This window comes from Acanthochromis polyacanthus, chromosome 1 (assembly GCF_021347895.1).
Source record: "Acanthochromis polyacanthus isolate Apoly-LR-REF ecotype Palm Island chromosome 1, KAUST_Apoly_ChrSc, whole genome shotgun sequence".
Lineage (NCBI taxonomy): Eukaryota > Metazoa > Chordata > Actinopteri > Pomacentridae > Acanthochromis > Acanthochromis polyacanthus.
The window spans coordinates 35,254,752-35,280,184 of NC_067113.1; the positions used below are offsets into that span (position 1 = coordinate 35,254,752).

Consider the following 25,433-nt stretch of genomic DNA (forward strand, 5'->3'; position numbering starts at 1 on the left):
GATGACTGAAAACATAAATAGAGTCCAGAGCAGAGGGAGGGAGAGTCATGTGAGAGCAGCACACACTCAGAGCCGTTAGCTTAGCATGTAGCATGTAGCCGCAGAGTCTGGTGTGGCTTCAGCCGGACGAGCCGATGGACTGAATCCTGCAGGATGTCTGTTAGCAGCATGGAGGGTGAAGTAAGTGTGTGTTTGTGTGAAAACAGCAGTACAGTTAGAGACTTTATGAGCTTCTGCAGTGACTCAGATCAGGGAGGAGATTCTCAAAAACTGGTTCTCTGTGAGCCAAGACTTGTCCTCATTCATTGAGTCAGAACTCTGACGGATCGGAACTGACAGTCATAAAACAAAAATGTTCAGATTAAGTGTGGTTTTGTTTTCACGAAAAAAGACTCCAGAAATGCTCTTTAAAGTATAGGAAAGAAAGCAGTGCAAAACTCCACTGAGAATTTAGGTTTCCTTCAGTTTGTTTTAAAGACACACTCACTCTGGCAGTCATAACTCAGTACAAATCTAAAGTCATGACGTTAAATGTGTTTTCCGATGCAGTGTGACTTAAACCTCATGTGGTTGTCATTATTTACAGTGTCAGTTACAATTAAACTACAGAAATCCACGTTGAAACCAGAGAAGACAATGGTTCAGAACTCCACTGAAAATCTATTTTTACGTTTATGTCTTTAAAGATGCAGTTATTCAGGGAGTCATAACTCAGTCAAATCTGAACTTATAGACATTAAACACGTGTTTTCAGATTCAGTGGGGCTTAAACCTCATAGTAATATTATTTTCAATGTCAATCACAATTAAACTCCAGAAATCCATGTAGAAACCAAGGTAACAGTTCAGAACTCCACTGAGATTCTGTCAATTTTTAGGTTCCCTCCAGTTCGACCCACTCACTCTGGGAGTCATAACTCAGTCAAATCTGAACTCAGACATTAATTACATGTTTTCAGATTCAGTGTGACTTAATTGTCATGATGATTTAATTACCTCTGATGTCCATCTCATTAGTCCTTAAATAAAACCCTTCTGCTTGGAAAAGAACAGCTCAGAACTCCACTGAGAATCCGTCTGTTTTAAGGTTTCCTTCAGTATCACACTGATAATTGTTTGAACATCTTGATAAAACTGCAAATAGAAGCTGCTCACGAACAGTTTTGCAACTTTCATAGGCATTTTCTCAAAAAAAGACAAAAAACAAAGCGTCCCAAAGCATCATGGGAACCGTAGTTCCCATGATGCCCCATAATAACTGATTGTAGCCTAAAGTTGATGATGATGATCAGGGTAAACTCAGAAAACAGATAAGGAAACAGTTTTTCGTTTCCAAAGCTGTCCGTGCACGCTCCATTGATGACATCGACGTGCACGCTCACAGTCAAACACCTGTACATGTATTTCCCTGCTGACCTCTGATCTCTGCCCTCCAGGTGACGTTGGAGAAGGTTCTGGGGATCACGGCTCCGGGGAACCGAGCTCTGGCCTGCGACCCTCGAACCGGACTGTTGGCTTATCCTGCAGGGTGAGAAACATGAAATACAACATCCTGGAATGATTGTTCTGTCTGTGAAATGTAGAAACATGAACAGTTTAATGTTGTTGATCAAACTGGTTTGTAGTATTCAGTAAAGAAATCAAGTCTGAAAGGAAATGAAGTGTCAAAAATGAGCTGAACTGAAAAGATTCAAGCTTTTAATGTAACAAAAAGGGTGTGAAAGAACTCAATTTTCAGTAGAGATGTTATGCATCGAAATGAGCCGGACGAAACTGAAAGGAGTTAAAGTGCCAGTTGAAACTTGAGCTTTTAAAAGATCTGTGAAAGAACCGAAAGCATGAAAAAGAGCAAATATTTGAACTTTTTTCATCAAAGCGGTACCGAAAATTTATGGACTTTGAATAGAATCAGTACATATATTGAAGAAGTCAGTGAAAGCAGTAGAAACGAGGACTTTGAGCACTAAAATGACTTCATGCACATTGAAAGGAGTCGAGGTGTTCTGTCATTTGGAGTTAAAGTGTTGAAAGTTGAGAAGCTGATGTGAACTGAAAGGATTTTTAATGAAAATATACTTCACTTTCAGATGAGATGTTTGCACTGAAAGGAGTTAAACCGTCTGTTGAAGCTGAAAACTTAGAAACTTAAAGTCATAAAAATGAGGCCTGACAGGAGGTGAAGTGTGGCCAGCATCATGAAGTCATACTCCGCTGTCAGAACTAATAAAAGCAGCGTTTAGACGAAGACTAATAGCGGTGGAGTTGGAAAGTATTTGCAGCACGAAGCCTGAAGAGAGTTAGAGTTTTGCTAAAAGGAGCTGAAAGCGGTCGGTGCGAGGTGATGTTTATAAAACGGCAGGTTTCGTCCTCGTTATTCCGTCGTGCTGCAGCTGTGAGAGCAGCTCAGCATTACATAATGAATCCTGAGTGTTTACAGAGGAGCTGCTGGACGTTCAGACTTCTCAGGAGGATTAAAGTCACACAGAAAGCAGCTGACTGTCGCTGAGCTTCTCCGACTTTAGATCCTAACGACATGATCAGATTAGCGTCATGTGTTTAGATCGCAGTAGCACACGCCACCATTCAACACGAGACCGAACAGCTGGTGGATTTACCTCCGATCAGGTGGAATGGTGTCCTGGAGGAGTCCTGGAGGAGTCCTGGAGGAGTCCTGGAGGAGTCCTGGAGGAGTCCTGGAGGAGTCCTGGAGGAGTCCTGGAAAACACTTCAACCTCTTCCAGGATGTTCTCAGGGATCTGTTTGGGTCTTAAAGTGTTTTTAAGGTTCTTGGTTCTTGAACTTTAGTGGAACTAAACACACTGATAGAGTTTGGACGCAGTACTACAGTTTACCGATGTTCGCTTAAAGCCTCACGTGTGTTGTAAACGTTGATTTTTGCTAGTGTCCCATAAGCACCTCACACACACCTTAGAATCTACAATTTTCTGATGTTCCCTTAATGCTTCACATATATTGGCGAGTTTTAGAGATTCCTCTGGTGATGTTTGCGTTTTTATTGGTGTTCATCCGACGTCACAGCAGTTTGAGAAGGTTCCAGAGTTCACATGGGTCTGAAGGGTTCTTGAAGGTATCTCTTAGGTCTTTAGAAGGGTTCTAGGTATGTTTTAGATGAGGATTTTAGGGACTCCGGGGTCTACAGAATGGTTCAGTTTTGAATTCTTGAAGTTCTCAAGAACATTCTAAATAAGAGGTGATGTAGAGGAGTCATCAGGATTCCATGATTCCTGATAAGTTTCAGGAGTTCCAGAGAGAAATTCAGGGTTTTAGAGGTCTTTGAGGGACCTTAAAGTGTCTCAGTGGGTTCCTCAGGGGGTTTCAGTAATCTTTAAAAGGGTTTTAAGCATTCTATAGATGGTCCTCTTTCTGTTTGAAAAGGTGTTTATCTGAGGTGACAGCAGCTCGAGAAGGTTCCAGGGTTCACATGGGTCTGAAGGGTTCCAAGACTGTTCAGAGACGCTTTTCAGAGACTGTAGGTTCTTCAGGACTGTTCAGTCTTGATTTCTTGAGGAGTTCTAAACAACTACCTAAATCAAAGGTGTTAGAGGGGAGTCTTGATGTTTCGTTGATCCCTGATGAGTTTCAGGAGTTTGAAAGACTGTTTAAGGATTCCAGATGTCTTTAGGGGCCTTTGAAGTGATACTAAGGGTTCCTTAGTGCGTATCAGGTATCGTTTAAGGTTTTTGAAGGTGTTTATCAGGGCTCACAGTGGTTGGAGGGTGTTCCAAGTATCTGTTAGGGGGTTTCATGGTTCACATAACTCTAGAGGCCTTTTTAGTGAGTCTTTGAGGTCTTTGAAGGGTTCCAGGTGTGTTTTTAATTAGGATTTTGTAGGACTTTGGGTTCCTCAGGACTTTCCAGTGTTGAATTTTTTGGGCTTCTCAAGAACATCATAATTAGAGGCGATTTAGGTCAGTTTCAGGGATTCTTGAGGTTGTCTCTTTTGCATTTTGAAAGGTGTTTATTGGACGTCAAGTTGGTTTCCTTTGGGAGGTTGAAAGAATTCTTTAGAAGAAATTCTTTGGTGCAGTCCTAGTGGCCTGTCAGTGGGTTCTATGAAACATCAAGAGGTCTTAAAATGACCACAGACTGCATCATTTGTGGAGTTTTGCGGGTTCTTGTCCAGAATCTGTGGATGTTTCTTTAGATCTTTGGATGATTCTGGATCTGCTGAAGGAGTCTTGTTCTTTCGTGACAGTGTGGAAGAACAAACAGAGGATAAAACTCTGATGAGTGACTGTTTGTCTCTCTGGTAAAGATCAGCCCTTAAGTTGTGTTTGTTAAGTCGTATTGTTAAAGGTTACAGTTACACAACCGATTTAAATGAGGCTTCGCTGTTCAAGTAAAAGTTTCAGCTCAGAACTCCGTCTTGTTCGAAACTATAAAACAGTGTAAACAGCTTTGCAGGAATCGTCTTTATCCTTCAGCGTTTGTTCTGTGAGATGGTTTGAGTAGAAACCAACTCGGCTGTAAACATTGAACCTGAAAGACCAGAACTGAACTGTTTGCTAAACAGAGTTGAAGGTAGAAGAGTTCAGATGGTTTTTGTTTCTGAAGATGATTCTTAGTCGTGTTTCCTTCTGAACAAAACAAAGACATTCAGTTTACTACATAAAAACATCAAGTCTTCACATTTCAGAAGCACAAAGCCAACAAATGTTTAGATTTACATTTCCCACCAGTTATTGTTTTTCCCTCTTAGTTTTATTTCAGCTGACTGTAGATAATTAAATATTGCATCGTTTGATTGCCTTTTTGCCACCTGGTGTTCATGTACAACTACAACTGACTGTTCAGACTTGTTCAGACCAGCTGAACACAATGTTCCAGCGTCCCCTGTGAAACTCTAAATGTTCTTCTGCTTGAACAGTTTCATAAAATACCAAACTGATTAACCCTGAGAGACTAACTTTACATTTAAATTCACGTCAAAAGTAGTGGAATATTCGGATGCCAAAATTAATATCCGGATAGCGCCGTAGCGAACAAATATTTGGATATTCGAATCCAGCCCTAGAAATTTCAGATGCCAAATGCCTGAAATATGGCGTTTTGTAGAAGCAGCTGCTAAATGAAGCCTGATTATTGTTCTTTCGTAATTCATTAATCAGTTTGAGTACATTTCTACTAAAAAAAAGTCTAAATTCTGTGATTGCAGCTTCTTAATGTGAATATGTTCTAGTTTCTTTCCTCTTTTATGACAGTAAACTGAATATATTTGGACAAAACAGGACTTTTTATTGTCATTTTATCTTCTTTCTGATATTTTGACGACCAAACAACTAATTATTTAATCCAGGAATTAATCCTCAGTTAAAGAATTGATCTTTTTAGAGGTAAAGTGGATGATTTATTAATTAGTGGATCTGTTTGTTTATGAGAAACAGTGAATGTTTGGCTGATTTAAAGTGAACCAGGATCAGTTTTTGGACTTTTCTTTCTGATTCTGCAGCTTTTTGTTTGTTCTGATGTTCCGTTATCAGTTTTTTGTTTTCACACATTTGAATGTGAGAAACTTCGGCTGGTTTCTGCGGCGACATGTTGAGTTTCTGTGAGGAATAAATTTTGATCGGAACGCATCGATCTGATCTGAGATCAGGTCGGAGGTCGGATCAGACTCAGCTGTTTCCTCTCAGCTGCGAGTTCCTGATGAGGAATGACGGGAATGTTGGAGGGTGAGTTGTGGAAACCGTCCAACTTCCACGTTTTTCATTTTGTCACCGACCAATCGGCTGCAGGCAGAGCGGAGGCTGCTGATTGGTCGGTTTGTGTCCAGAGTCAGTTGAACTGTGAAGGAAGTGAAGTGGGTCAGTGGAGCGACAGGAGGAGGAGGACGGAGGTTAATGTATGAGCAGAAAGAAAGACACATTCATGTTCCACAATGACAGGAAGAAGAATGATGGTCTGTCTGCAGCCAGAGGACTGGAAGTACTGCAGTATTCATGGTTATACTAGTTATACAGCAGTATTCATGGTTATACTAGTTATACAGCAGTATTCATGTTATACTACAGTTATACCAAAATATTCACAGTTATGCTGCAGAATTCACATTCATGTTACAGCATTCATACGTATACAGTGGTTATACTGCAGTGTTTAGTTGTACTACAGCTGTGCTTCAATATGTATAGTTATAATGCAGTTACACTACAGTTGTACTGCAGTATTTAGATAAATACTGTATATATAGTAATGCTATATACATATACTGCTGTTACGCTGCAGCATTCACAGATACATTTCAGTATTAACAATGTTACTGCAGTACTGACAGTTGTACTACGACGTTCTGCTTGTTCTGGGTTGTAAAGTGAATCTATGTGGACAGTTTTCAGATTTCAAACAAAGCTAATACTTGATGTTTAAACGTGTTGTTAGAATAAATTCCTGCAGTTAATTATCTAATTAATTAATTAACGAGGCTGAAGACTAAACGTTTATTTAGATTCTGGTTCTCAGCTGCAGACTGAGCATCCGTGTCGTAGACGTGTTCTCCTCCTCCTCCTGTCCTGCTGCTGCATTGCAGATGTTCTTCAGGACGGGTTGGGTCAGCGGTCTGAGAACACGCTGTACCTGAACACACGTGTTCTGCTGCTGCAGCGTGTCACCTTCAACACGCGTGGAATCTGACACTCTGCAGCTCCGGCATCATATCAACATCAGGCTGCTGTTTTAGATAATTAACGATGGTTGTGTTCCATCGTGTATTAGAATCTGTGTTTTTATCACCTCTAAACCCAAAAACATCCAAAACCATCACATACAGAAGATGAAGCAGAGAAGAGAAATAAATGTGAATTCCTCTGGTTCTGCCGTTAAATAATCTGATTAACAATAAATTAATTCATCATCATTAACTGCAGACATGTTTATATGTTTCAAAAAATGCTCCTAACTAAACCTGCACCCAGCTGCAGCTCCGTCATTTTACTGCGAAAACAAAACTTCTCTATCAGTGTGTCTGATTCTAGGTGTTCACCCCCCACCCCCCATCAGGTGACATGGTGAACTACAACCAGGGATATTACTGATTAAATGGAGAAACAGGATAAAGTAAATCTGTTTTCTCTATGTGATGTCAGTAAATGTATCATAGGTCAGCTGTAGTTCTTGGTTGTTCCACCAGGTGGAGCCTCTTACTGTCTAATACTGTAGAGACCAGAGGAGGCAGAGTTATTGTTCGAGTTTAGCTAGCAGTGGGCACCATGACAAGAGTAGTGGTGATTAATGACCTCCGACTAGAGTTGAAGAGCCACATTTACCTTCACATTCATGCTGCCATTTTTTCATCAATGATTCAAAATTACCATCCTTATTGTCATATTTGAAAGAAAGAATTAATATATTAAGTATATTTGAATCGTTAATATGCACAGTTTTTCTTTTTTTTGCATATTTTAATGCAAATAATTAGTAGTAAAGTCACAGAAAAAGAAGTATTAATTACTGTAGAGACCAGAGGAGGCGTCACTCAGGCTACAGTTCTTGTTAAAGCAGAGAGCATTGTGGGAGTTTAGTTGGTAAAGGGACACCATGACCAAAGACTAATGTGGAAGTAACCCTTTACCGCTTCAGTGCGTCGTAGGTGTACTGCCGGCGGTACACTTACTAATTTGCATAGGAATTTCAAGAATGTCCGACGGCTGCAAACACGATTATACAAACATTATACGCCGATGGAAAGCTTAGATTCTCATGAATCCGCCTGTATAAACCACTTTCAGATGCGATTACCACAGCGGGTGAGAGAAAAACACATTTGTCCGACAAAACAATATTCATCCATCCGTTCTCTATACACGGCTTCAACGTACACAGCAGCGACTCACATTTCCGGGTTCATTATTACACACAGAAAAAATTATTCCACAAAAACGCCATAATCCAACCTTTTACATCCAGATGACACAAGCCAGTAAACTGTTTTGTCCAAAACATGTCCTGAAGTCGGTATGAAATCCACGAATCGGTCGTTTTCAAGGAAATGCATCCTCGCGATGTGCGGTCCAATATTCCCTGTATTTTTCGTAATTTTTTTTATTTAAAAATAGAATCTTAGTGATTTTTTGTACTGAAAACGGCTGGAATTGACTGCAGCTTAAAGGGTTAATGACTTCAGATTAGAGATGATGTGTTTAAGACAACTTGGATCAACTAGACAGTGTTTTTATATCAGTGTAGGGTATGAAACATCTGCTTAAATCATGTCTGCTGACTAAAACAACATCTACAAAATAACAAATCATGAGTCCAGTTTGTGCGTAAATTAATCAACAACTGGTTGATGTTATTGTTGATTTTAGATTCTGAAATTAAAGTTTACATCTCTATAATTGTGCTCTTCCTGTTTGACAGCGACGTAAACGAAGCATCGGTATGAGGTCAAGGCAGATACCGATCAGTTTTAAGAATGCTTCAATCTTTACGAAGCTTATCATCTGAAGACGAACAGTTGGAGGATCTCAGAGCTTTGCTGGTATGAATGAACCACAGATTGTCAGGGTGTGGGAGTTAACCCCCCCAGAGGAATCCATCGCATCTGAATGAAGCGTGGTGAATTATGTCAGGGGACGGTCCTCACAAGAGTAGCAGCCCAGCGGGGTGTGAGTGTGTTGGTGAGGAAGAATATAATTGGCTGCTGATTCAGCGGCTTCCAGTCCAACAGTCAGCAACACCGAGTTTATCTGCAGACACACACTCTGCTGGTGACTCACACGGATTATACATGTGTGTGCATGCCACACACATGGCACCACAGTGTGACAAAAGTCCTCATAAGGTCAGTCATTGTACTTTGAGGTGAAGATTTGGTTTAAAGTTACTGAATGTACAGAAAGTGTGTGTGTGTGTGTGTGTGTGTGTGTGTGTGGTGTGTGTGTGTGTGTGTGTGTGTGTGTGTGTGTGTGTGTGTGTGTGTGTGTGTGTGTGTGTGTGTGTGTGTGTGTGTGTGTGTGTGTGTGTGTAGTGAGGCTGCAGCTCATTAAAGGTGCAGTCACACATTTCCACGTGTCAGCTGCAGTTAGCTTAGCTTAGCATGAAGGCTGCACTCAGGAGGAAGCAGCTCAGTCCTGCAGCTGATTAGCTTGTTGTGTCTGTGCAGCAGATTTGTGGTTTTAACTCTTTAACACCCGACTGGTTTCTGAAAACACCTGGCAGATCGTTTCCTCTAGTTTGGCTGACCTGACATGACAAACTCTGCAAGTGTTTCATGTGCAACTGAACTGACTAAATCATCATTTTCTTTAACAACGAGACCTGTGTATATCAAAGTTTAAACAGATATTTCACATACTATCTGATTAACACTAACCTGCAGTGTTGGAAAGTAAACTAACAGTCCCATGGGTATTTACGGTTTCAAACAAAAAACTAACCACCTCCTCTGGGTCCCCACGTTGTTATTAGTGTGAGGCTCCACCTGGTGGAACAACCAGGTACTACAGCTGATCTACAGAACACTTTAAGACATGCTTGACCTTCGTCTTCTTCATTGATTAATGCCTATTTTAATTGGTTAAATTATTAGCAGCAATTTATCAGTTGATCATTAGTATCCCTACTCCTGAGTTACACCACCGTTCAAAAGTTTGGGGTCCCTTAGAAATGTCCTTATTTTTGAAAGAAAAGCAGTTTTTTCAGTGAAGATAACATCAATGAATGATAAATCCAGTGCAGACATAGTTAATGTGGTAATGACTATTGTAGCTGGAAACGGCTGATTTTAATGGAATATCTCCATAGGGGTACAGAGGAACATTTCCAGCAACCATCACTCCTGTGTTCTAATGCTACTTGTGTTAGCTAATGCTGTTGAAGGGCTCATTAATGATGTGCAGTTATGTTAGCACATGGATAAAAGTGGGAGTTTAATGGAAAACATGGATTTGTCTGGATGACCCCAACTTTTAAACAGTAGTGTAGATCTTCTTTAGCCGTCATACGACCCATTAGCTCCATCCGGTGTCCTCTGGTGAGGCCCTGACCCTTATGTTGGGAACCACTGTACTGGACTGACACACTGCTTGAAGCTTTGATCAGGATCAATGAACCGATACTTTGATAATTCTGGTAGTACAGCGTACTTTTGCTGCAGTATATGAGCAGATTTCTGCCCCTGAAGCTCATCTTTCAGGCAGCGACACAAACAACAAGCAAACAAACCAGTGGGCCGATGTGTTCAGGTTCTGTCCGAGTTTTCGGAGTCTGTCAGTTCCACAGTCACAAACAGAGCCTCATTAAGCTCCGTTCTGTTTATACCCGTTTTGGAAGTGAAACCAGAACTCCTGGAGACGCTGCGTTCACTGTCCTCTGGAGAACCAGACACTGTGATGCGTGCCGTCTGGCTCCTTCCCAGGCTTTTATTCAGAACCGCGGTGCAGCTGTGTGCGTCCAGGTCCGTTGTGTGTTTATGTGCAGCAGGTGTGTTCATGTTTGTCCTCATTTCTTCACAAGTTACAGAAACAAACCGGTTCCAAACCCGTTTGTCTGTCAGGATGTTGCTTTGGTTTTGATTCAGAGCTGCAGCAGAACGTAAAAGACTGAAGTTGTGCTATTTGGTTTTTCTAAGAGTTCACTGAATACAGCATGAGAACAAATGAGGGGATGTAAAAGGCCCTTTATGTTTAAGGTGCTGCAGTCTGGTTTATTTGTTCAGCCGCTTTATCTTCATTGTAAAGAGGCAGACGTCTTTCATAGAGCAGCATGTCGTCACTGTATGGTCATCAGGAAACCACTTTTCAGCTGTTCGTCTTCAATAGTAAACTGAAAAATCAGAAATATTTAACAATTACAGTTGAGAATGTTCTTAAACATCTGGATCGTCGTCGATAAAAGCGTTTAACTGATCAGAACTTCACCTCAATCCCTTTGGATGTGTTTCAGTGTTTCTCACCAGTTCCTGCTCAGTTTGTTGTGCACATGTGAAGCCTGCATGTCAGTGAACTCTGTGTTGTCAGTAGACTTAAAACACTTTAAATAAAATGTTCTCTCAGGCAGATTCTCTTTTAATTAGTCACAGAACATGAGGTCATCTCATTGAGTCAGTAAAGTCGCAACGTGATGCGTTTAAGTCCGTTTTCCTTCCTTCACGTTACAAACTCGATGCTAAAGCAACGTTTCGTGCAGCTTTAATCAGTGTTGGTGAAGATGAACATTGAACACACGTGTTCCAGCTCAGAAACAGGAAACTCCACAGAGACTTCAAATTAAAAGCTCAAAAGAGAATCCTGATAAAGTTCCAAAGTGTCTCTGAGCGTCTGCTCTTTATTACCGTCAGTTTATCGCTGTGGATTAATTCTGTTTTAGGTTATTTTATCTGAATCTGTTTTCATTTTGTCATCTTTTTTCATCTCCTTGTGTCTTTATATGTTAATGTTTTGTGTATTTTCAGCCTTTAACTCTGTAACCTTGTGTGTCTGCAGGTGTGTCGTCGTCCTGCTGAATCCTCGTAAGAACAAACAGCATCACATCTTCAACAGCTCCAGGTAAACCTCAGCAGCCAATCAGATCGCTGCTTCTACCTGCATATCTGTATCATATCAGACTGTACACCTAAAACCAGACAAGAAACCAGCATGAGGATTTTAATCTTCTGCCTGTGTGTGTTTTCAGGAAAGCAATCACCACTTTGGCCTTTTCTCCAGATGGCAAATATGTTGTTACCGGAGAGGTGAGTGTTTGAAGCAATTCACTGCCAAACGACAACAAAAGAACCGAAAAAAACTGAAGTGGAAAAGTTTTGTCATGTTTATCTGGACATTTATAAACTTGTTGTCCTTCGTAGCAATTCAGTGAATCACAGCTGTTGTTTCATTCTTTGAGTCTGTGACTCTTTCATGAAGAAAGAGTCAGAGACTCAAAGAATTAGAGTCAAAGTCAGAGTCAAACTAAATGTTAAAAAAACCTGAGTAAGAGTCAAAGACTTATAGTTGGAGAGTCAAAGAATCAGAATCAAAGTCAAAGAATCAAGGAGTCAGACAGTCAATGAATCAGAATCAAACAATCAAAATGTAAAAAAAAATCTGAATCAAAGAGTCAAAGACTTAGTCCGGAGCGTCAAGAAATGAAAAGAATCGAGTCAAAGAAAGCGTAAAAATCTGAAACAGTCAAAAAAGTTAAAGGGTCAGGGAGTCAAAGACTTAAAGATTCGGAGAGTCAAAGAATCAAACAGTCAAATCATTAAAGAGTCGGGCAAATCAAATTGTCAAAGTGGCAAAAGAATCAGAGATCAAAGAATTAAAGAATCAAAATGAATCTAAACATCAAGAAATGAGAGTCAAAGAATCAAAGAGTAGAGAGTCAGAGAATCAACAAGTCTAAGAATCAAACGGTCCGGCTGCCAAGAATCAGAGTCAAAGAATAAAAGTGTCAGATGATCAAAGAATCAAAGAGCCTAAGAGTCTGAGAGTCAAAGAATTAAAAAAGAATACAATCAATCAAAGAATCAAAAGAGTCACAGTCAAATAATTTAAAACCCAGAGTCGGAGAATGAAATAAGATCAAAGAGTCTGACAGTCAACGAATCAGAGTCATTGTATCAAAGATGGAAGAGTCAGAGAAAAGTCAAAGAAACAGAATCGGACAAATAATAAAATCAGACAAGGAAAGAGTCAAATCTTCTCACATTGGTTCATCTTAGCTTAGAAGCTTTCATCAGAGAAGTTTCAGTTTTACATTAATGCACCTATGTTATTGTTATTTCAATAATATTTAGTGATATTTTATTATTTCAGAGCGGTCACATGCCGGCGGTTCGAGTCTGGGATGTTTCTGAACACGTTCAGGTCGGAGCTGCAGGAACATAAATATGGAATTGCCTGTGTGGCTTTTTCACCGAACGGGAAATATATCGTCAGCGTCGGATATCAGCATGATATGATCGTCAACGTGTGGAACTGGAAGGTATCCATCAATGATTGATTATTGGTTATTGATGACTGTGCCTGTGAAACATCCTGTTTACCTGCTGACGCTTGTTGTTGTTGTTGTTTACAGAAAAATGTTGTGGTCGCAGCCAATAAGGTTTCCAGTAAAGTGACAGCCGTCTCCTTCTCAGATGACAGCTCCTACTTCGTCACCGCCGGCAACCGACACGTGAAGTTCTGGTACCTGGATCACGCCAAGACCTCCAAGGTTGTGACGCCGACCAATCAGCGGCCTCGTTAGCCGTTAGCCGGAGCAGCTAACTGACGGTTTGTGTCGTCCGCAGGTGAACGCCACCGTCCCGCTGCTGGGGCGTTCAGGGCTGCTGGGAGAACTCAGGAACAACTTCTTCAGCGACGTGGCGTGTGGGCGTGGCCGGCAGGCGGCCTCCACCTTCTGCATCACTTCCTCTGGGCTGCTCTGCGAGTTCAACGACCGGCGGCTGCTCGACAAGTGGGTGGAGCTTCGGGTGAGTCGGAACGTTTCCACCTGCTCAGGTAGAAGTTTAACCTCCGAACCACAAGCAGCAGTTTGTGACTGTTTTTATTCTCTGAGGTTCATTTTAAACTAAAATCTAAAGTCTTGCAGCTCTACGGAAACAGAGCATGTAGAAGAAGAGAAAAATTATGACAAAAGAAAAACGCATAGAATTTCTATGGTTATTTATAAAAAGCAACCTGGAACTAAAACATGAACAACCTGGAAATAAAAGGTCAAATTAATAAATACATCTTCAAATCCTGAGATAAAAAATTCACAAATATAAAATAGTAAGTCAGAATTCTAAGACAAAAAGTCAAATCTGAGATAAACATCAGAAGTGATGATAAAAAAATCTTGACTTTGACTTGTGTCTAATGTATAAAAACAAAAAAATACCCAATTATAAGACAAAATGTGAGATGAAATATGCACAATTAAGAAATTAAAGCTCAGAAATAAAGATAAATGATTCAAATTTTGAGATAAAAAAATAGTTTTATGGAATATAAAGTCAAAAATGACAGATTTTTCCCAACAGAAGCACAAATAATAGATATGTTCATTAAAATGTTGAAAAACCCAATGGTTCTTTCAGTTTTTGCAGTTTCTGGCTGATAAATTGTCATTTTGTAGATTTTTCAAAAGAAAACATGAATTCCAAACCCACTACTGTGTTTTGGGGTTCAGAGGGTTAAACAGAACAGATGTTCCAGCTGGAACCTGAGCTTAAAGACCGTTTAAGGTTGTTTTTGTGTTTTCTGGATGTTTGTGCGTCTCAGCTGTTTGTTTTTCACACTGCTGCTGTGATTTAAATCTCGTGTCTGTAAATGGCTCTAATGTGAAGTTCCTCTGCTTCCTCCTCTGCTTCCTGTGCAGAGAATCGACTCTGCCGCCGTAAGTCGTCGTCTCGTCCCGACTCTCGACCATCATCTTCATCACCAGAGCCCAGACGCCTCATTTATTATTCATCACATTTACAGAAGTTTTATTAATATTCTAAGACTCTTCTCTCACCTCCATGAATATTTGAATCTTATTCCTCACAGCTTCAGAACGTAGAAACCTTCTATCAGAGCACATGGTGGATTTTAATTTAAATTCTGTTGGATTAAACTGTAAAAACGTCACATAGAGTCAGAACAAGAGCTCACAGTTCACAGTGGAGGAAATGAAAACACCTGAATGTAGTAAATCGACTAAATAAACTACTAACTCAGACACGCCCACTTACTTTCTCTCACCCTCACTGGTTGGTTTCACAGCACACTGCTGTCACTCATCACCAGCCCTCTTCCTGATTGGTGGAGACACGTTTCACCCCGCCCACTATCCACTAATTCACAGTCACTGAAGACCCTGAACGCAGCATCGCTCACCTTCACTCTCACAACTTGTTTACTTTATTTACTGCAGTGACACAGTTTTAGTCCACATTTAGCACAAAAACTCCACTGCCAATAATAATCCACAATTCCCCTTTTAGTGAGTCTATTATAGTTCATATTTAATGCATTTAAAGTCCATTGATAGTCCCTTCATATTCCCATTTATGGTTAGGTCCACCATTTAGTCCACATTTAGTCCATTGTAGTCAACATTTAGTCCACATTTAGTCCATTACAGTCCATTATAATCCATGTTTAATCCATTCTAGTCCATATTTAGTCCTTATATTCAACATTTAGTCTATTGCAGTCAGAGTTTAGTGAACTGTACGTCAACATTAACCCTTTATAGCTGATGTTTACTCCATATTTAGTCACTAGTAGTCCACATTTTAGCACATTGTTAGTCCATTATAACTCAATACAACTTTACTGTAGATTTTCTGGAACACGTAAATTTATCCGTGAAGACATGAGATTATTTCAGTATTACTGACCACAGGCTGTTGTCTTACTAACGTGGGGTTCCCAGGACACTCTTCCATCCATCACTGTGGTTGCTTATAACTCAGCTGGAGGTCAGTGTTTTCTCTTCCTGATGTTGGACTCACCTGTCCATCTGTCTGTCCACCTGTCTGTCTGCCCACAGGACGGCTCAGGCCACCTGTCTATCCGTCACCGACGAGTTAATCTTTCTGTGGTTGTTCTGATGGAACCGTTCGAGCCTTCAGCCCCGTCAATCTCCACTTCCTGTGCACTTTGCCGCCGCCCACACTCCCTGGGCGCCGACATCGCCAGTATGGTGGAACGCCAGGTTAACACACACACCTGTCAGGAAACATACTCACACTTTACCTGTCATTTAATCCCACACAATCCAATATAGTCCCATATTTAGTCCAATGTAGTCCACATTTAGCTTATTGTAGTCCGTCAAGGTCATTGTAGTCCACACTTAGTGTTACATTTAATCCATTTAGTCCATATTTAGTTTATTGTAGTCCACTATACTTCACATTTAAGCCATTGTAGTCCAGGATGTAGTTCACTGTATTCTATTATAGTCCAACATGTAGACCATTATCGTCCATGTCTAACCCATTATCATCCACATGTAATCAGTTAGTCCATTATAGTCTATTAATAGTTCTGCATTTTGTTCATTACAGTCCAGATTTAGTCTATTCTTGTCCATATTCAGTCCATTATAGTTCACTTTAGTCCTTTGTAGTCCATTATATTCCATACTTAGTCCACTGTGGTCCACATCACTCAAATAAAGTCCCACACACAGATTATTGTAGCCACATTTTAGTCAGAGTCCATTATAGTCCACTGTAATCTCTTTTAGTCCGCATTTATTCCATTCAGGCTACAGAACTTTATTTACACTCAGAACAACAAACCCCAGTCTGATATTTACACATCAGCTGACTGCTAAACACATAGACAGAATGAAAACCTGAGAATCAGCAGCATGACTTTATTTTCAGTCCATCATGTTCTCGTCTCTCTCCTCCTTCCTCCTCAGTCAGCTGTTCTCCTGCAGGCCAGAGTCTCGTTACCGCGGATACGGTGGCGGTGACCTACGATTCCACCCAACCGCTGGCTGTCGTGCGTCTACAACGACCACAGCGTTTATGTTTGGGATGTCCGTGACCTCCGCGACCCCCGGCGGGGCTGGAAAGCTGTACTCGGCCCCTGTACCACTCCTCCTGTGTGTGGAGTCTGGAGGTCAGTCTGAGGCCGCTGCTCATGTTGTGGAAACAAAAAACAAAGCTTCATTAAAAACAAAAGCTCAGTGTGTTTCTGCTCCCAGGATCCTAGCTGTGGTCTGTGGAGGGTTCAGGTTAGAACCAGGTTTATGGTCACTGGGGGCAGCGTTACGGCCAGCGACGGTTCCCTCAGACAGTCAGTGTAAATCAGAGACACAATGCCACCGACTCCAGCCTCACATTCCTCACAAGTTAAAGGTCACTGAGTCGGAACAATAACAAGCTGCAGCTCCGGTTTTCTGCTTTTTTACTGAACCGAACCAAACGTTGAACAGCAGCCAGACGCTGCTGCAAACGGGAAGTCCCTCCTAGAATGAGAAACTGGTCAGTGTTTCCAGGTGTAGGTGAGCTGTACAGGTGTAAGTAAAGGTGCACTGTTTCCAGAGTAAGTGTGTTAAAGTATCTGAAAGTCCTCCACATGTCACCTGCGTTCACCTGTACTGACTCCTCCTGCTTTTCTCCCTACAGGTATATCCAGACGGGGGAGGACCAGGTAGAGGTGGACGTGAGGTGCGTCTCCACCTGGATCCTTCCTGAGCTGCTCCTCAGACAACACCATCCGCCTGTGGAGCATCGACGGACACAACGTTCTCCAGAGGAACATCCTGAGCCACGTAGGACAACACACACCTACACACCTGTACAGCTACACACCTGTACAGCTACACACCTACACAGCTACACACCTACACACCTGTACACCTGTACACCTATACACCTGTACAGCTACACACCTGCACACCTGTACAGCTACACACCTACACACCTGTACACCTGTACACCTATACACCTGTACAGCTACACACCTGTACAGCTACCACCTACACACCCTACACACCTACACACTATACACCTATACACCTGTACACCTGTACACCTATACACCTGTACACCTGTACACCTGTACAGCTACACACCTGTAACCTGTACACCTGTACAGCTACACACCTGTACAGCTACACACCTGTACACCTGTACACCTGTACAGCTATACACCTGTACACGCTAACACACCTACACACCTACCACACCTATACACGTATAACAGCCTGTACAGCCTGTACATACCTAGTAACACCTGTACAGCTTACACACCTGTACACCTGTAACAGCTATACAACTGTACAGCTATACACCTGTACACCGTGACCAGCTACACACCTGTTACAGGCTACACACCTGTACACCTGTACACCTGTACAGCTATACACTTGTACACTACACACCTCGTACTACCTGTACAGGCTATATCACCTGTACACTATACACCTATACACCTGTACAACCTGTACAGGCTAATATCACCGTGTACAGCTACACACCTGTACACCTGTAGCAGCTATACACGCTGGTACAGCTATACACCTATCACCCTGTACACCTACACACTGTCAGCTACACACGCTGTACACCTGTACACCTGTACAGACTATAACCACCTGTACAGCTTACACACCTGTACAACTACACACCTGTACAGTACACACCTACACACCGTACCACCTGTACACCTGTACAGCTATACACCTGTACACCTGTACAGCTACACACCTGTACAGCTACACACCTACACACCTGTACACCTGTACAGCTATACACCTGTACACCTGTACACCTATACACCTGTACACCTGTACACCTGTACACCTGTACAGCTACACACCTACACACCTGTACACCTGTACAGCTACACACCTACACAACTGTACACCTGTACAGCTACACACCTACACACCTATACACCTGTACAGCTATACACCTACACACCTGTACACCTGTACACCTGTACAGCTATACACCTGTACAGCTATACACCTACACACCTGTACACCTGTACAGCTACACACCTACACACCTGTACACCTGTACAGCTATACACCTGTACACCTGTACACCTATACACCTGTACACCTGTACAGCTACACACCTGTACACCTGTACAGCTACACACCTACACACCTATACACCTGTACAGCTATACACCTGTACACCTGTACACCTGTACAGCTATACACCTGTACAGCTATACACCTACACACCTGTACACCTGTACACCTGTACAGCTACACACCTACACACCTGTACACCTGTACAGCTATACACCTGTACACCTATACACCTGTATACACCTGTACACCTGTACAGCTATACACCTGTACAGCTATACACCTACACACCTGTACACCTGTACACCTGTACAGCTATACGCCTGTACACCTGTACACCTATACACCTGTACACCTGTACAGCTACACACCTACACACCTGTACACCTGTACAGCTATACGCCTGTACACCTGTACACCTATACACCTGTACACCTGTACAGCTACACACCTACACACCTGTACACCTGTACAGCTATACGCCTGTACACCTGTACACCTATACACCTGTACACCTGTACACCTGTACACCTGTACAGCTACACACCTACACACCTGTACACCTGTACAGCTACACACCTATACACCTGTACACCTACACACCTGTACACCTGTACAGCTACACACCTATACACCTGTACACCTATACACCTGTACATCTGTACACCTGTACACCTGTACACCTATACACCTGTACATCTGTACACCTACACACCTGTACAGCTATACCTGTATCTGTACACCTGTACAGCTACACACCTGTACACCTATACACCTATACACCTGTACCTGTATCTGTACACCTACACACCTGTACAGCTATACCTGTATCTGTACACCTACACACCTGTACAGCTATACACCTGTAGACCTGTACAGCTACACATCTCTATACCTACACTTGTATCTGTACACCTCCACCTGTATAACTCTGAGCTTTGTCCCTTCAGGACCTCCAGAAGGTGATCTACGTGGACGACAGCGTCACCAGCCTCATGGACACGGAGAGCATCACCGTCACTGGGGGCAACAGCGAGAAGGCGGGGCCAACGGGATCAGAGGGGCAGCAGACGGACCAGAGCAGGGCGGGCATTAGGACCCTGAGAGTCAGTCCCAACGGACGACACCTGGCCTCTGGAGACCGGATGGGAGTCCTCAGGTAAGGGAGGGAGGGAATGACAGTTTGTTTGATGTGTGGGTTTGTGTTTGTACGGCAGTTACATGTTGTTTTTATGACATTTGTATAATGTTTGCATGTTCAGGATCCATGACCTGGACTCTATGGAGGAGATTCTGAACGTTCAGGCTCACGACTCGGAGATTCTTTGCCTTGAATTCTCCAAACCCGATACAGGTGAGAAACTCCTCTGGATCCGCATGTAAAACACAACGTATCATAATATAAATACACAACATAAACAACACAATACAACTTATAAACACAACATGTAAGCTTGGTATATACTAAATATGTAAAGAGAGGATCTAACAACATATTAACATGACATATAACACAATATGCTGCATAAACACACAATAAATAACACTATATAATGTGAAATATTATATATAAACAAAACATCAAGCCTCAATTAACAGTGAAATATATTTACTAATATATACACAGAGTTATAAATAAACACACTATATGGCAGGGGTGTCAAATTCATTTTAGTTCAGGTTCCACATTCAGCCCAGTTTGATTTTAAGTGTGCCTGACCAGTTAAATTACAGCACATAAACCCATAAAACTCCAACATTTTTCCTTTGTTTTTTGTGCAAAAAAAGTACAGTCTTTAAATGTTCACATTTAATGAATAAAACATCGTGAACAGCCTGAAATTTCTTAAGAAAAATAAATTCAATTCAGCAACAATCAGCCTCAGTTTATCATTTCCACATTACAACTTCCAGATCAGAGTGTCTACAAAGGAACACAACATTTAGTCATGATCAAAACAACAACAGTCAGACACGGAAAGACAAAAAACAACCAAAAATGAGGCAAAAATTACAAAAATGAGACACAAAACGACAAAAATTGAGACAAATGACACAACAGAGACAAAAAATAAGGAGAAACGACAAAAACGAGACAAAAAATGACACAAGCAAGACAAAAAACACAAAATGATGAATAAAGCAAAATGAGAAAAATAAGAAAAAACACAAACATGACAAAAACAAGAAACAAAACGACAAAACTCAGACAAAAAAAGACAAAATCTTACAAAAATGAGAAACAAAACAGCAACAGAACAATCAACAATCTATTATTTTACTTTATGATCAAAACAACTTGTCACAGTCTAGAAATGATTCTAAATTTATAGTTTTACTAATTTACAATCTGCAGTTAATGTCTTCTCTGTAATTTTTACACTTTGAGGGCCGGATTGGACCCTCTGGAGGACCACTTTTGGCCCAGGGGCCTCATGTTGGACATCCTTGTTATATAACACAACTTATATGCAACAGCATATACACAAGCATTATGAAAAACAGATCATGTATGATATTAGAATATGTTCCAAAACTCATACACAGTTTATATATAAAATGAAGTTAATCTGTAAGTACAACATGTGGTAGTTTATGACTGAACAATATGCAGTATTTTAACACAGCAAATACAAAAATAAACAGCACAATGCAGTTTACGAGTGTCTCAGCCAGCAGGAGGTCACACAGAGCAGCAGCTGGATTGTTTTTGTTTTGAACTCTCCGCTGTGATCAGCTGATTCTCTGCTGAGGTTTGAGGTTTTTAAAGGTGAGGACGGTTATAAAACACTTCACAGAGACGTCGTTCAGATGTACAGACACACAGTGGGGACAGTAAACGCCTCACCAGGTTTATACTTAGAAGTAAAATCTGCAAACTCAACACAACGTCTAGATTCTGTTGACCGGGAAACAACGGCAGAGACCATGGAATGCTGAGGCTCGTAAACACACAATAAAACACACACACTAACACAATAAAACGCAATAAAATACACACAATATCTCACAGGCACACAGTAAAACACACACAACAAAAGTGCAATAAAACACACACCAGTTTAACAGCAGTGGCGTCACATTGGTTTAGAAATCAGTTTGAAAGTGAAGATTTTTGGTTAACCTGATGAAGGACCAACATTATAACAGGTTTTTTTGGTCAAAATTCAATAACAAAGATTAAATAAAGGCTTTAATCAACAACAGTCAGTTAAACAGTCCATCAGCTACCTCATTTACAGTCAGAATCTGAAAACTTCACGACTTCCTGTCCGTCCTCCTGACTTCCTGTCCGTCCTCCTGACTTCCTGTCCGTCCTCCCGACTTCCTCTCCCTCCTCCCGACTTCCTGTCCGTCCTCCGACTTCCTGTCCGTCCTCCCGACTTCCTCTCCGTCCTCCCGACTTCCTCTCCGTCCTCCGACTTCCTCTCCGTCCTCCCGACTTCCTGTCCGTCCTCCCGACTTCCTGTCCGTCCTCCCGACTTCCTGTCCGTCCTCCCGACTTCCTGTCCGTCCTCCCGACTTCCTGTCCGTCCTCCCGACTTCCTCTCCCTCCTCCCGACTTCCTGTCCGTCCTCCCGACTTCCTGTCCGTCCTCCCGACTTCCTGTCCGTCCTCCCGACTTCCTCTCCGTCTTCCCGACTTCCTCTCCGTCCTCCCGACTTCCTCTCCGTCCTCCCGACTTCCTCTCCGTCCTCCCGACTTCCTGTCCGTCCTCCCGACTTCCGACTTCCTGTCCATCCTCCTGACTTCCTGTCCATTCTCCTGACTTCCTGTCCGTCCTCCAGGTCTCCAGTTATTGGCCACAGCCAGTCGTGACCGTCTGATCCACGTCCTGGACGCCAGTAAAGAGTACAGTCTGGTCCAGACTCTGGATGAACACTCGTCCTCCATCACCGCCGTCAGATTCGCCGGTCAGTCGCCTCCTCCGACCTTTCAAAGTTTGTTCTCTCCGCTTCCTGTTTTAATGTTTATTCTTCTTCTACTTCCTGTCCGGCAGCCAATGAGGGTAAAGTGAGGATGATCAGCTGCGGCGCCGATAAGAGCGTTTACTTCCGCACAGCTCAGCAGGTGAGAATGACACCTGAGTGATGTCACAGAGTGATGTCACAGAGCAGGTTTTTACCTCACTGTTTGGTTTAAGCTCAGTCAGTGTGAACATGTGGTTAGAGTGCCTATATAATGAGAGTGGCGACATGACGGGTCCAAAAAATTTTGGTCACGTGATCTATAGGAGCCATTTTGTTTCCTATTCATGAACGCCGGTTATGCCTGTTAACGTTGTTTACAACGCAGAGAGTATTTCTAGGACTTTTTTGGCTTCATAAATACCTGAAAAATGACGGGCTGTTGTGCCTTTGGGTGCACAAATCGATCGGAGAAGGGATTACACGTTTAGATTTCCCAGGAGTAGTGAAAGAATGAAACTGTGGGAAAATAAAGTCCAGAGAGTGTGATGGAAACCGACTTCATCATGATTTTTGTGCTAGGTTAGTCCCATGTATGTACTTTCATGTTACGATGTATGGGTGAATGACAGATAGAAAAGTTTGATGTGATTTTAGGCAGTTGTGGTTATTTTGACTTTGACCATTTTCATGCATGGAGATGCATGAAATACGGGCCGCTGAAGTTTAACGGGGTAACCCGTTAAACTTCAGCGGCCCATCTGAGCTTCGACAACAGCCTCCCTGTTCATTCACATGATTTCCAATTCAACAAACAGCTGACAGTTTTCTGTTCCCTATTTTCTGTTTTCCGTCCAACCTGCAGTCACTTATCAGCCTCATATGACCCGAACAGGCTCCGTGTTGTTCACCTGTTTCTGGACTGTTAGCCGCCGTTAGCATGAGGATGCTGTTAGCCATATGCTTACAGCTGCAGCAGCGTACAGGCGGACGGGAAAACGTATTTTTACTAAATTGACCGAAGCTGCAAACTCGATGATAGAAACATTATACACCCATGGAAAGCTTAGATTCTCATGAATCCGCCGGTATAAACTACTTTCAGATGTGATTACCACAGCGGGTAATGTAAACACATTTGTCCAACAAACAGCAAATAACATAAACAGCACAACTCACCTTTGAAGGCTCAAAACTAGTCACAGATGAAAATATTCCACAAAACAGCCATAATCCAACCTTGGACATCCAGACAAACAATCCAGTAAAATATTTTGTCCAGAACATGTCTTGAAATCAGTAAACAATCCATAGTTTTCGTGAATGTGCACCTCGCGCTGCGCGTCCCATATTGAGTGAATGGAAACAAAATGGCTTCAAATCCCCAGTTGTCGCTACTCTCATTATATAGGTACTCTACATGTGGTGTGTTTAGTCTGCCCCCTACAGACCAAACATAGTAACTACACATACAGTTAACATTCAGTTCAAATAAAATACTAATTCTAATAATAATCACATTTATTTATCACGATTCATAAAGGACTCACAAATGTCTTTATAAATACATGAAACAAAAAAGCAGCAGACAGTAAAAATAGATCTGAAGTAGAAAATAATAAAAAGGAATGTGTTTTAAACAAAGCTGTAGTAAAACGGTAGAAGAAAATGTGGTTCTAGTAGATCTCTGTAGCTGCATCTCTGGTCAATCTGGTGTAATTTGCAGGTTAAACTGCCTGAAAAGTCACATTTTCTCATTCTTTATTACAGACATTAGACAAAAGAAACACCTGATTCGTCTAAACTCTGGTCTGAGTTTTCTTAAATCATATACAAACAATCATTTACCTTTTTAAATATTGCAGTAAAGTAAAAATAAAATCTATTACAGGAAAAATCTGCATCTTTAAAAAAGCTGTCAGATGAATGTTGTGGAAAATAAAGTAAAATAAATCCTCTGAAACATAGCAGAACATGGAAAAACTCAATAAAGTACACAATTCTCAACATAGTACTCAAGTTCAGTACTTTAATGAATGTATTTAGTTACTTTTCACAGCAGAAATAAAACGTCTGATTATTTAATAACATTACAATTTACTGTTTAAAAGGCTACAACCACAAAGAAAATGGAGTCTCAGTGTGGTCCTATCAGCAAATCAGCTTCCTGCTCAGGTGTGTTCTCTCATTGTGACATCATTTCCTCTTCCTCAGATGGGGGGAGGGGCTGGAGTTCACTCGAACGCATCACGTGGTCAGGAAGACGACTCTGTACGACATGGATGTAGAGCCGACCAGGAAGTACGCAGCAGTGGGCTGTCAGGACCGCAGCATCAGGTAACACACTCACCTGTCAGGAACACACACCTGTCAGGTACCGTCCTTAAAGTCAGACTGTTTGTCGTCTTCAGGATCTTCAACATCAGTAACGGTAAACAGAAGAAGCTCTATAAAGGCTCTCAGGGTGAAGATGGAACGCTCATTAAGGTAAGAAGGTCTGCTGTTGCCATGGTGACGGTTTTTCAATTGGACGGGTGCTAACTGGCTCCTCCTCCTCCCGCTGCGTCCTCAGGTACAGATCGACCCATCAGGACTCTACATCGCCACCTCCTGCTCAGACAAGAACATCAGTATCTTTGACTTCTACTCTGGAGAGTGTGTGGCCACCATGTTCGGACACTCGGGTCAGTCTGGTTTACATACGTGTTCCTGTTGGGACTAAACACGGTTACTGACATGTTAGATTGTACATATGTTATTACATGGTACATGTGTGAGGCGTGATCATAGCGTTCTGGATGTAATCACCACCAACAGTCTGAGGACTTTCTAATCGCTCCTCGTTGGTTATTATGTCAGAAGAGTAGAAATGCTCTGAGTGATTGTTCCTGTTGGTGTTTCAGAGATTGTAACGGGGCTGAAGTTCAGCAGCGACTGCAGACACCTGATCACCGTGTCAGGAGACAGGTACGCCTCACCTCTGATGTTACCTCGACGACAGCGCTCTTCATCGTTCAGTGTTCATATTAACGTTAAAAACTTTGTGTTTTTGCA

At 41.9% G+C, this 25,433-nt stretch overlaps 1 protein-coding gene across 1 annotated transcript in view; it reads left to right on the plus strand.

The window, feature by feature from the left end:
• The window catches only part of mapkbp1 (mitogen-activated protein kinase binding protein 1), a 41,031-nt gene that overhangs the window by 3,761 nt on the left and 11,837 nt on the right, over window positions 1-25,433 (plus strand). The window contains 26 exon segments of the mRNA XM_051946140.1: window positions 1,437-1,528; window positions 11,442-11,504; window positions 11,632-11,689; window positions 12,753-12,805; window positions 12,807-12,921; window positions 13,015-13,152; window positions 13,229-13,411; window positions 14,302-14,319; window positions 14,472-14,506; window positions 15,460-15,502; window positions 15,504-15,575; window positions 15,577-15,624; window positions 16,287-16,302; window positions 16,360-16,403; window positions 16,405-16,500; window positions 16,503-16,544; window positions 17,054-17,102; window positions 17,105-17,199; window positions 19,422-19,630; window positions 19,734-19,825; window positions 22,260-22,385; window positions 22,472-22,559; window positions 24,594-24,716; window positions 24,791-24,866; window positions 24,952-25,063; window positions 25,283-25,346. Of these exon segments, the coding sequence (XP_051802100.1) occupies window positions 1,437-1,528; window positions 11,442-11,504; window positions 11,632-11,689; window positions 12,753-12,805; window positions 12,807-12,921; window positions 13,015-13,152; window positions 13,229-13,411; window positions 14,302-14,319; window positions 14,472-14,506; window positions 15,460-15,502; window positions 15,504-15,575; window positions 15,577-15,624; window positions 16,287-16,302; window positions 16,360-16,403; window positions 16,405-16,500; window positions 16,503-16,544; window positions 17,054-17,102; window positions 17,105-17,199; window positions 19,422-19,630; window positions 19,734-19,825; window positions 22,260-22,385; window positions 22,472-22,559; window positions 24,594-24,716; window positions 24,791-24,866; window positions 24,952-25,063; window positions 25,283-25,346 (2,150 nt within the window).